The sequence below is a fragment of the Pleurodeles waltl genome, chromosome 10, assembly GCF_031143425.1.
Source record: "Pleurodeles waltl isolate 20211129_DDA chromosome 10, aPleWal1.hap1.20221129, whole genome shotgun sequence".
NCBI classification, from domain to species: domain Eukaryota; kingdom Metazoa; phylum Chordata; class Amphibia; order Caudata; family Salamandridae; genus Pleurodeles; species Pleurodeles waltl.
In genome coordinates this window covers 892,019,792-892,033,027 of record NC_090449.1, presented here as the reverse complement: position 1 = coordinate 892,033,027, position 13,236 = coordinate 892,019,792, and the positions used below count along the sequence as shown (strand labels likewise).

The 13,236-nt window shown below is 44.5% G+C and overlaps 1 protein-coding gene across 10 annotated transcripts in view; it reads right to left on the bottom strand.

Moving 5' to 3' along the window:
- Nucleotides 1–9,393: 9,393 nt before the first annotated feature.
- The window catches only part of AKAP9 (A-kinase anchoring protein 9), a 969,300-nt gene continuing 965,457 nt past the window's right edge, over nt 9,394–13,236 (bottom strand). For all 10 annotated transcript variants that reach the window (XM_069211620.1, XM_069211621.1, XM_069211624.1 and 7 more), the window contains 2 exons: nt 11,643–11,770; nt 9,394–9,941 (listed from right to left, as the gene is read on the bottom strand). In XM_069211620.1, coding sequence (XP_069067721.1) covers nt 9,895–9,941; nt 11,643–11,770 — 175 coding nt within the window. In that variant the 3' untranslated portion in view covers nt 9,394–9,894. The remainder of the gene's footprint in view (nt 9,942–11,642; nt 11,771–13,236) is intronic.

Below are 13,236 nucleotides of genomic sequence, written 5' to 3'. Positions count from 1 at the left end.
CTTATCAAGGAGTTGTGTTAAGCATTTGCTGTGCTCACAGAGGCAATACATTTCACACACTCAAAAAGTGAATCTTAGACCAATTTAGAAAAATAACAGTTCCTTTTATATATGCTTTGAACCCAAGAACTTTGATACAAGGTAAGCAGTTTTTAAGTTAAAAATACTTTGTTTCAGAAATCGACAGTGCAATTTTCAGAGTCTTCAGTGTTAACCTATGGAAGGAAAACAAGTTGCAGTTTATCAGGTAAGTACACAACTTACAACCCTAGTCTTCAGGGTTTCGGGCTAGCACTGGGCAAGGTTCAGGTTGGTACCAAGAGTGCATCCACAGCGGCATGAGGGGTGGCTGGTGCCAAGGTCAAAGTCGGAGTTGGTGCCCAATTTTAGTCAATGGAGTCTGGGGGGGGGCATTTGAGTGGGGGGGGGCATTTGAGTGGGGAGGGGGTGGGTTGGGGGCGTGGGACTGAAGACGTGCTGCTATCAGGTAACTATAGGTGATGTCAGAGGTGGGTCTCCCGGGGTTGAGGTAAGCACCAAGGGGGCTACAAGACAGCACCAAACTAACACCCTCAGCAGCACAGGGGCAGCCAGGTGCAATGTGCCAACACATGCTATCCAATGGAGACAGTGGGATTAGCTGCAGTGCTGCTTCCAGGTGAGTAGAGCAAGGTCAGGGGGTGGAAGCAAGGACAAGAGAGGCCACAAGGTAGCACCAAACCTACACCCTCAGTGGCAAAGGCGTGACCGGGGGCAGAGTACCCACACAGCGTCAGGCCCCCAATGTTAGTCAATGCAGATCACTTTCAGAAACGCACTGCAGGCTTTGGACAGGAGAGGTCAACCCACAGCTGCCCAAGTAAGTTAAGATGCCAGGAGTCAAAGGGACACCAATGGTCTAGCTCTCCAAGGCCTAGGTGCTCCTGGTGCAGGGGTGCCTTTTGGTGTCAGAAACAGCATACCAGGCTGGTCGCGATCAGGGGGAGCCCTACAATTTAGGCTACAGGCATTGTTGTGGAGTCCGGCAGGGGTCAGCCCATGATGGACTCTAGTTGAGAAGCATTGGGGAACCCTCACTGAACTGGTGGGCCACTTGGACTTGGGACATGGCCGCCAGGTGCAGAGCAAGTTTGAGTAGGTGGTTTCGCAGTTCCTCAGACAGATTTCTTTCTTCTTTGGATTTGTTTCTTTTGGACAGGCCTGCTGTCCACAGGAGTTCTGGTTCTTTATTGAAGGCAGGCAGTCTTCCCAAGGCCTTGGAGGTCACGGGGCTGCAGAACAAATCGTCTTCTTGCGCAGGTTCTTTGAAGGCTGCAGACAGGCTGGTAGGGCGGGGCCAAGTCAGTTGTTGTCTTCAGTCTTCTCTGATGTGCGACTTTAGTAGTGTCCGGCTTTTCTTAGGTCAACAAGAATCTGATTCTAGGGTTCAGGGGTGCCAACTAAATACTGAATTTAGGGGTGTTACAGGGAGTGCCAGGCGGTAGCCAATAGGCTACTCATCTTTAGGGTGACTATACCCTTCCTATGACCACTTCCTTTGGAAGGTGGGCAAAGCCCTAACCCTATTGGCCCAATTCTTTCCACAAGATGGAAGAATTTAAAAGGTAGTGTCCACTTCAGCTTGTCTACCCTAGGGGTGAGACTAGCATGGAGTGGGCACTGCTCCTAATTTACCTAATTTTCCCACCAATCTTGCAGCCAAAAGTGGGGTCAGGAACTAGGTGTCGGCCTCATCTACCAATTGGAGAGGCCTGGGTCACATTTTAAAGGCAGCAAGGCCTTTGAAGCTTCCCACCCTGGAATGTCTATCCTGCCTGGTCACACCTCTGCCCAGAGCAGGCCTTTGCTCTGAGCCCTCAAGAGCATTGGCCGTCACATCATGGGGCCAGAACTCGGTCTAAAGTGGCTGCACTGGTTCTGACCAGTCAGCGCCCACTCTAGGAGCTGGCAGGTTTCTAAGAGGGCACCTTTAAGGTGCCCTCTGAGTGCATGTATTAATAAATCCATGGCTGATTTCAGTGCGGGTTTATTAATACGAGATGTTTGATACCAACATCCTGAGTGTCAGTGAAGCCATCATGTAGCTGGAGATCTCATAATGACCAGTGTTCAGCATGTGTACTTAAAATGGCTGCACTGTTCACTTACTATGTCTGAGAATCGACAGAGACATAGCAAGGGCATATCTGTTCATGCAGATATGCCCTCACATGTAATAAAATGCACCTTTAGGGCTGGAAGCCCTGCCACAGGGATGACTTTCATACATTGCATGCAGTGTACAGGGGGGCAGGGCACACAGGCTGTGGGCCGTATTGTGTTTTCACTGTAGGTCTGCACCAAGACAGAGCCTGTGAAAGCAGCACCTTGTGCACAGTGAGAGGGTCTCTGAGGGTGGCACAATCTGTGCTGCAGCCCTGAGGGGCCTTCCTCTACTACCCGATGCCCTAGATACCAGGGGTACCATTCACTAGGGACTTACAATGGCAACTACAGGAAAAACGACTGTGCAGTTTTAGGGAAGAGGTCTGGCACTGGGGACCTGTTTAGAAGGGACCCAGTGCACTTTGCCGAAATTACACCAGAAACCAGAGGGTTAGGGGAAGAGAGGGGGAAAGAGAGAAAGTGTGTGTGCATTTGTGACTCCAACGTGTGCTGAGCATGACACAACTTTATATTTCCTTCTACCCAGGCTATTATGTTGTGCCTCTATCATTTGAGTTTCCTGTAGGAAGGTGACGTCAGCCTTAGGGCTTTAATGACCAGACCTCTCTTTACCCTGTTGCCAAGCCCGTTGACATGCCACAATATTAATGCTAAATCCTGAGTGTGTGGCTTAGCCATCTGATAAGTTGTCTTGGAGACCTCTCCCACTATTGAGGGTGTACAATCTCCTCCATAAAACTGATGTATGAGCCCTGTACATGTATCAGTGGCAAAAACCCCTGTACTGCCCCCCCACCCTACCGTACTGTGCTGTGATCCATAACTTCACCACTCCCCCAATTCATGGTATGTGAGTACTCACATCAAAGATAACATTTCAAAACCAATCTTTTAGATGTTGTTCATGACAGGGCCAAGTCTGTGGGCCCACTGAAAAAGAAACCAAATCCTCACTGGGACCTGCGTGGCTTCTCCACTCACCCATCGCCTGAAGCATACCATCAAGGCAGTGCGGAGACTGAAAAGGGGTCCAACACAGTCATCACTAGCCTGGAGTGCCCCTAGCTACATAATGTACTTACACTCTGTAATCTACAAGCAGAATGCAGGGTCATGCAATATGGTCCGATGTCATTGGGGTGACCACCGGCAGGTGCTCACCATTGGTCTCTGACTCAGAGTCTAAGGACTCTGTCCCACTCCCTCCCCCATCAGGAGCAATCCCTCTCCATTTATTGTCCAGCAAGTCTGTACTGTTTTTGATTGTTTCCACCACTCGTTCCTGTTCTGGCTTCATCAGTACCCGTGTTGGGGAGAATCTGCATTTCATTCCTCACGGTCTCCTAGATTTCCTTGTCAGCCAACCGGTGTCGGTGTAAAGCGGTACCTCTGTTCCAGATGACAATCATTGCTGTTCCAACCATTACCCAGCTTCCTGTGCAGAGAAAAAGAAGTGGACTTTGTCTTTGTACACCAGTCTAAGATTCACCGGGAATAAAAGGGTGTATTTAAGTCCTAAATGGTGCAGCACTTTATTAATTGCCGCAAAGGCTCCTCCTCTGCTTCTGAACCATTGTGGTGTAGTCTGGATATATATTTACTCCCTTTCCTCCAATCAGCCATGGACCATTTGTACGGTACAGTTGGAGGATATGGTCTCAGTCCCTAAAGTTCATCAGTCTAACAATTATTGGTCGGGGAACTGTTTCCTGCGCCGGGGCCCTTGCCAGTATTCCATGCGCTTCTTTAACTGAGAAAAAGCGGGAGTGGCGACCTTGTAACACCATTGTTTCCAATCATTCTTCCACAAACAGTGCCACATTCTGCCCGTCCGCCTTTTCTGAGACCCCCATTAGTTGGATATTGTGTCTTTTGGATCTACTTTCTGCTCAAAGACTCAAGACAGTCTGTAAGGGAGGACACCCCTTTCTCCAGGTGCAGGTGCAGGTGCCGTTTCTCTAGATCTTGCATTGTTTTTTTAACTGTTTCAGTTTTCTGAATCCTCTCCACTAATTTCCTATGATCAAGACGTTCACTTCGTTGATTACTGCTGTTATTTGCACCTCCAAGGATTGCTTTGTGTCCTTTATAGCTGCTAGGATCACTAACGTGTGCACTGCTAGTGGGCCGTCTCTGGGCTCCTGGGTCTGGTTCATGTTCCCTTCCCCCACCAATGGCAGGTCCAGTATCTTGTGTTTACTTGACTTGAGTTTCACCATAATTGCATGATCCGTGATCCTCTAAGTATCAGAGGGGGTGTTTGTGCCACTTGTCTTATGCCACTCGCTCAGGCAGACTTGTAGGCATGTGCTATGTGCTTGCACCGTAGTTCCCCAGTGTCCGACCCTCAATTCACCATCCAAATCATCACTTCAAAGGTATGCTTCATTATCGCCTCTTCGCTCCCCCCCTACCACCACCCCCTCCCTGTGGGGGTTACCCCATGAGTTATGTGCAGTTCTTAGTACCTCATGAAGCTCTTGTCAACCGAATGAGAGGAAAAGAGGCCAAAGTGTCTTTCCAATACTCAGTGCACGGCCAGGTCCAGGCGCACTGATTATGTTGCCTGTCTGTCTCTCAGGGACCTCTGCCTGGTTTCCAGTGTCCACAATGACTGTAGCCTCTAGAAGCAGACCAGCGCTCCTTCCTGATAGCTCCTTTCGTGGGGTATAATGCCAGTATGCCGATTGCACGCTTGGTGCACCATTTCCAACCAGGGCCAGGCATATTCCTGACCTATGTGAGGGAAAGGGAGGGTGCAAAGGGTCCCCCCCCCCAGCTTCTCTCCACATGCTTGTGCCCAAGCGCACTGCTGCGACGTGAACTGCCTACCTCGCAGGCTTTTTCTGTGGCTTTGGACGTTCATGCTGTCGCCGGTCTGCAGGGTCGGGCCGGGGCTCTCTTTCTGCAGGTCTTTCCCCCCAGTGGATCAGGTAAGTGCTTTCCGGACCACTATCAATGAGCCGGGTGGGTTTAGACTTGCTGCCGGCTCACTGCTTCTGACTATCCCCTTTTAGCACCATCCTGCCTGCTCCTAAGTTGCCACTCGGTCGCCACAGAGCGGGTCTCAATTCAGCTTCGGGGTATTGGGCAGCAAACTTTTCTGCCTCTCACCGCATAAGGGATACTTGTTGTCCCCTTTCCGTTGTTCCAACCATATTTAAAGCAGGATATTTGGCTCTAGGGCAGTATGGACAGCAGGAAAGCACATCTGCTGCCATTGCCTACAAGGCCACGTTCCTAACAATCCACCCTTAAATGTATTTAGGCTTTAGCATGTGCTTTTCACAATCAATGTGAGATACCTACTAGCTTTATCTAATTTGTTTTTATAATAAACAGATCACACCTATAGCAATGATCATTGGCTTACCACCATAACCAACTCAGAACAGATGCATTAAGTATAAGACTTATCACAAGCCAAAACATGAATACAAGTTCCCTCTCTATTGAAAGCACAGAATTATCTGGCCTAATCAAATCTGTTTGAAGGGAAACCAACAAGTGAGAGGAGCCTAAGCCCCTCTCTCAGTAGTGCTCTAAAAGCTCTTGTTTATTGATGAAGCAAGATCAGCAAAAGCTAAGTGTCAAGCCAAACCTAAAAATGCATGTAGATTAGTGAAGCCCTCGGCGTCACCACACTGCTCTCAACCACAAAACTGCACTCTGAAGTCTTAAGTAAATGATGGAAAGTGAAGGGGTAAGTGTTTGGACTGGAAAACAGCACTACATTCTTCATAGCCATCCTCCCATCTGCGGTGCTGTTAGAGAAAAACAAACACTATGAACTGTCTTTTTATTTAAAACATATTAACAGTACATTGTCTTGTGTGTGTCCTCGTAATGTCAAGCTCCACTTCTCAGTGCAGCCATACTGCTTACTGGCGCAGGCAGCTGATAAGTGTTAGAAATGGGGTCTCTAGTTGGCAGAGGTATACACCCATGTCCAGGTAGGGACCACAATCCTAGTCAGGTTAAGTCACACACAATCCAAATTATCCTGTGCCCACCCTCTGGTAGCTTGGCACTGAGCAGTCAGGCTTAACTTAGAAGGCAATGTGTAAAGTGTTTGTGCGATACATCATACAGTAACAAAGTGAAAACATCACAAAAATACACCACACACAGGTTTAGAAAAATATTAAGATATTTATCTGGTTAAATTAAGGTCAAAACGATAAAGATTCAACATGCACAAGTTGAGATATCACTTTTGCAAGATTAAAAAGTCTTAAATCTTGGAAATCAACAGTTGTCTATTGTTTGGACAAAATACCTGGTTTGCCTCAAAATTACCACGCACGGAGATCGCAGAAGAGGAGAAGCGTAGAAAAATAAGGTGTGCGTCGGATTTTCCAAAGCGGTACTGGCAATGCGTTGTTTCTTTCCACGCTGCAAGGGGCCTTGCGTCGATTTCAGGTGCGCTGTCTTGGTTCCACACTACAATGCGGGGATCTATTGATGCCCAGGGACGATGCAGGGAAAATCCCGCGCGTGCGAGAAGTCGTCACAGGTGTTGCGTCGATCTGGTAGGCGATGTGTCAAATGTTCGGGCCCACGGCAGGCGCTGCATCGATTCTCCACTCAGGAAGCCGGGCTACGTCGTTCCGGCTCAGCTGTATGTCCATCCTGTCGCAACACAGGTGCTGCGTCAATCTTCGCTCGGGAAGTCAGGCTGTGTCTTTCCAGTTTGACTGTGCAGCGATTTTCTCATCGCAAGGCAGGCTGTGTGTTGTTTCTGGCAGGCTGTGCGTCGATGTTTGGCGCACAAGGAGTTTCCTAGAAGAGCCAAAGTCTTTTTGACCTTGAGACTTCAGAAAACAGGAGGTAAGCTCAATCCAAGCCCTTGCAGAGTACTTCTCAGCAAAGTCAGAGGCCAGCAAGGCAGCAGGGCAGCAGTCCTTCACAGTAAGCCAGTCCAGATGAGTCTTTTGGGCAGCCAGGCAGTTCCTCTTGACAAGTTGCAAGTTCAGATCCAGAAGGGTCTGATTTGGTTGGGTCAGGGACCCAGGTTATATACCCAAAAAATGCCATTGAAGTGGGGGATGCCTTTGAAGTGGTTTTGAAGTGCACACGGTCCCCTTTCAGTACAGGTCTGTCTCCAGGGTCCCAGTAGGGGTTTGGCAGTCCATTGTGTGAGGGCAGGCCACTAGCCTTTGAAATGTAAGTGTCAGGCCCACCACCCTCCCAGCCCAGGAAGACCCATTCAGTATGCAAATGAGTGCAGGTGTGACTGAGTATCCTGTGTTTGTTTGGGTGAAACGCACAAGGGGGCTGTCAACCAGCCCAGCCCAGACATGGACTGGAGACAGGCTTTAAGGCACAGATGAATTTTAAGTGCAGTGAAATGCTCACTTTTGTAAAAGTGGCATTTTTAAAATAGTAATATTTCACCAATAAGCAGGATTTTGTATTACTATTCTGGCCATACTGACCATGACCTATTTACCCCTTTCTGATCAGAATCTACCACTCAACCAGATTACGAGGACAGACCTAATGCTAGCCAATGAAAGGAGTAGGCCTTACAGTAGTGGAAAACGAATTTAGGAGTTTTTCACTACCAGGACATATAAAACACACCTGTATATGATCTGCCTTTTACTTACATAGCACCCTGCCCTATGGCTTACCTAGGGCCTACCTTAGGGTGACATATGTAGAAAAAAGGGAGTTTGAGGCTTGGCAAGTACTGTTAAATACCAAGTCGAAGTAGCAGTGAAACTGCACACACAGGCCTTACAATGGCAGGCCTGAGACATGGTTAAGGGGCTACTTATGTGGGTGGCACAACCAGTACTGCAGTCCCACTAGTAGCATTCAATTTACAGGCCCCTGGGCACATGTAGTGCACTTTACTAGGGCCTTACATGTAAATCAACTATCCCAATTGGGAATGAACCAATGTTACCATGTTTAGGGAGAGAGCATATGCACTTTATCACTGGTTAGCTGTGGTAAAGTGCGCAGAGTCCTAAAACCAGCAAAAACAGTGTCCGAAAAGTGGAGGGAGGCAGGCACAAAGTTGGGGGATGACCACCTTAAGACTGTCAGGTCTAACAATAAGCAAATAAAATAATGTACAAATTCACAGCATAATTAAATTCTGAAGATTAATTCTGTCATCCTATCATCCAGTCATGCCCGCTTAGCAGGCACTCCTCTCTGCAATATGATGGCTGTACAATGAGGCTCTGCTCACTGGTAAGGACAGAAATATAACATTAATCAGGTAGTGGGTAAGGTGGGAAGTCTGAAACAAGAAGGGGAGGCGTGTGGATGGAGGCCTAGCAGAAGTAGAGGGCAAGAATGTCAGAACAGGTAGGGCAAGTAAACGTACATAGGGATGGGCTGAAGAAAAGAGAAACAAATACATGAGGGGGGATCTCAGAATGAAGACCAAACGCAGTAAGTAGGGCAGTCTTCCATCCAAGTGACACAAACAGGCATGGGGCTTATTACACTGAAGGGGTTAATGCTACATGGGATTACCTCAACGTGCCATCTGCACTGAATGAACAGCCCATGCAAAAAACGATAAGTGGCACGATCACCACATGGAGAATGGTGCATATGATTGGTTGGACTCACTTTGAACCCTGTGGCTTTAAAAACTGTTGTACCACAGCTTTTAAATCACTTAGCAGGGCTAGGACCACATGGCAAAAGAGATTGACCAAGAGTTATAAAGTATTTATTGGTCACTGGGGATTGAGTAACATGGACCAGAGATGTTTATGCTACCTAGTGGTATTTCATCCCTAATAATGTTTCTCCAACACTGGATTTTCATACATTACCTTGCATAAATGGGTTATTTTCACCAGCCTGTCCATTTCAGTACATTTCAAAGAACAGCAGTGCATTACATGTATTTATGAGAGTAAAAACCCTGAATTATGTGAAGTCCCCCAGTGATGGTGTACACTACACCCTTACCTAGGAAAAACTTCCAAAAGAAATAATGTTGATCATTTTCAGCAGTAGATCTGGGACCAGATGATCATCCATTCCTTGCTTTGCTCAGATTATCTCTGCCTTATATAAACCTTGCATTCTTACCCGTCGGCCTTTCACCATCTCAAGATGAGTGTTTTTGTAGTTTCCGTCTTATAAATTCAGATTTTTTTATATTTATAAATCGGTAGGTGTGAATAGGTAATTAGCTAGCAAAAGTCACGTTCTTTAACACATGTTCTGCTTTAAACAAAGAAACAGACAAAATGGTGGAATTCAGTTTTATTTCAATTGCTTGACAAAATACCCTTAAAATTCAAAACTTCTACATTTACAAAAATAGTTCTCTACAAAGGATATGTTCCGTCCGCAGCGCCAGTAGCAAATATATTAGGACAGAGTAGTGTAACTCTGGCAGCCTTGCATGAAGAGAGCAGTACATGCGAGGCTACACAATCAGCAATTCAGTAACCCACAAAAGTGTCATCGTTTCACCCGTTTGATAAATACATAAGTTAATCATTTAAATTAGCATTCCACAAATGTACATGTAATTTAATGGCTGATTCTGTGTGAACACAACAAACCTTTTTTTCTATATACATCATTTCCAGTCCTCTCAGAAATCAGTATTCGTAAAGGATCTGACGTCAACAGTACTACTGTGTTCATTCATGTTGGTCCCACAATATACACATAATACAAAAACAGAAGCACAAATGTACAAAAGGCAAATCATCTGAAGCCACTACAAGTGCTGGATATGTATTATCTTCTTGTCACATAATGCACCTGGTTATGAACGCTAGGTGAGCCTGTGAGGAAAGAAAGAATATTAAATAAACACATATACTGAATAAATACATATATTGTTGCCGAAAATGAAAGCAAAGCTATATTTAAAGCTGTAAACACTATGCCATCCACACACTCAATTGAGAAGGGAGCCAACATTAAAAATCCTTCTGCAGCCTCAACACCGAAATCATATCATCATTGACCTATTTAATTGGCCAAGCACATCCACACCTCATATACCACAACGGGATACCCTACCAAGGCAATCTTTCCTTCTTTTTGATCTAATGGACATCCTTCCATTCCTCAAAGTAACCTATGAAGATGATAATGATACATTTGCCTCATCCACTATCAAATCTTTCTGTCACATAGCTGTTTCTCTCACCCTAACATCGTGAACACCTTGCTCTAGATGAGAACATTACTAACAGTGCTGAAACCCAGAGAAACACCTTCCCTACTACGAAAAAGCACAACTTGGAACCTGCCCACATGCAAACTATCAGTCCATTACTCTTCTCCACACCTGGGCAAAATCTGAAAAAAGTATTTGTACTGCAGCTCCAAAATAAATTCCCATTGCAAGTCTAAAAAACTCACGTATGCCCTAATGCAGTAAAACAACCTGCAACCCTAAAAACAAGTGAATAATGATGTAGTATTACAGAAAAGTGAAAACGCTGGCTTTAGCCCTCCTCGTTTTCACCATTGACCACCACAAGAATAAGCATCTCTGACACTGTCCTCGGGCTATCCTATGTCCTTAATCCCCTTCCCTCAGTCAAACACATGGTAACTCTATGATATCCCAAAGTTTTTTAATGTCTGCTTGGAGCACCTGCCGCCAGACAATCATCCTATTGCCATCATGAATATGTGAATGGCTTGCACGTCTATATCACTGTGTCCTCTGCAACTGGCATACAACAATTAAATATTGTCTATATCCTATTCAGCATTGGTTGTCCAACTAGCTGAAACTAAATCCAAAAAACTGATTCTATGCTGGCATACTACAGATGCAGGTTGTAACTAAGAACAACAAAAAACAATTGGATGACTTCATCCAGTTTGTCACTGCCAATGCCAAATCGCTTGGATTCATTATTTCCTCAAGTAAGACGCAGAATGTTTCTCACTCAGGCCTTGATTCTTTAGTTATTTATTTATATCTATCAATCTATATATATATATATATATATACATATATATATATATATATATATATATGACACTAATAATGAAACCTCCTTTGCTTGTCATCGATACCATAATCTTATCACTTTAATCCCCCAGCCCTGGAGATCTAGAGTCAAAGACACGACTAAACTAAATTGCAAAAATCTGTTGTATGCCTTAATGAAAAAAATGTCATTGTCATTAAGCACTAATAGACATTAACGCACATACACATTTCCCACACAAAAGTAATAAAATACTCTATATTTAAACATTAACAATAAAGAAATCACAGTGAATGTCACTATTTTAAGAATAAATATTGTGACTGCCTTGATTTATAGAGTACACCATTCAGTATATATATATATATATATATATATATATATATATATATATATATATATATATATATATATATATATTCACTCATGCACTTCCAGCATCGTTTTCATTTAACTTTTGGTAAATGATTTTCGAATTATTTCAGTTCAGAAGGCACAGAACTCATTAGATCAAAAATCGAAATAACGTACCCGAATGTACACTTCCAAGCCTCCGCTGTAGTGACTCCAGCCGATTTATGTAATCTGTAAGTGCTCTATCAGGATCATAATTCTGCAGATGGGAACATGGGCCTAGATCCACAGGACCACCATGGTACCTGAGGTTATCAGAAAGGGAAACACGACCATTAAAAAACGATGGAAGAACGAGTCCTACGCATGTTCCAGTAGAGTAACTACGTTTTATATGCATCTCACTAAACGAGTATAGACAAAGTTTATTTTACAACAATCATTTAGTAATAAGGACTTTAAGCGTCCTATGAATGGCAATTCTAATCATATGTAGGCTTTACTATTAAGTAAATAAGCACAAATAAAATGAAATTTAATATAATTAATGTTTTAACTTTAATTGTTTTTGAGATTTTAGGTTTTAATCATCCAACAAAGATTTATGACTGACTGAAATATATATTTGTTTTGCGTTCCTTTTCTTGCTGCTCTTTGAGTGACAATAAAATGTTTACAGAATCGCGGTACAATGAAAGTCAAGTAAAAGCAATTTACTTTGCTGCCGGTTTATGAATCCATGTAGAGATTTTCATCGATTGCTATTTAAACATCTCTAGCTAATTTTCTAGGGGTGATCCTCCTCAGAACTGACAATACGTCAAGTGAGGGATCCCTGTGCCATGATCAAGAGTTCAGTTTTTGTCTTATACACCTATTTTACCGAAGATGCCAAGGGAGTCATGGTAATCTAGTTTAAGGAAAACCCACCCTTTCAAATATGGGGAAAAAAGGTAAGACCCGCAGGGAAGATATATTATTGTTGTTGGTTCCTTTGATTATTATGGATACACATTTGTACAGGGTGACGAACTGGTCCTCTGGCTGGCACAAACTCCACTTTCTAAATCACATTGGCCACAATCATCTAGCTAACTTTACTAGCACACTGGATTCGGGAGACGTGTCCTCACCACCTCACTAACCGTGATTGCTCATTTTACTCGAGGGAGGGGAGGTGTTTGAAGATATTTCTCAAATCCAACCACTTTTTGATGCTACTCATAGATCTTTAGTTGGTTGCTAGAGTGCACATACTGGAGTGCGGCCTCTCGTACAACTCCGCAGTCCAACTTACAATGGAGAACACCACTTATCTGAACCAATGCTTTTGGCACCTTAATGTTTGGTGGTAGGTGGACAGCGATTTTATATTAAGAAACAGGCGATCCTCATTCCCATGCCAACATTGGCTCTGTGAATTCTACAACAATGCTCTCAGAGGATTTCCAATCTACACTCCAGGGGAAAGCAGCACGTTTTATAACAGGGCTTAAAAGAGAAGGAAGAAGCACAGGCTCAGTGGGAGGTACTCTTACTAAAACTAGAATCTCAATATCAGGAAAATGGGGAAGATAAGGTGGTCAGGTTGCTGAAGCACAGCAGGTGCCTGCTGAGACAGACTCTACTACATGAGAAAAGGATGGATGAGATGGCCTCCCAATAGAGAATTTAAAAGTGGGGTAATAAATCAGGCAAACTTTTATAATGAATGACCAGACGAGAGGAGCCCAATTATCATGAAACAGGAATGATGGATTCAGCCATGCTG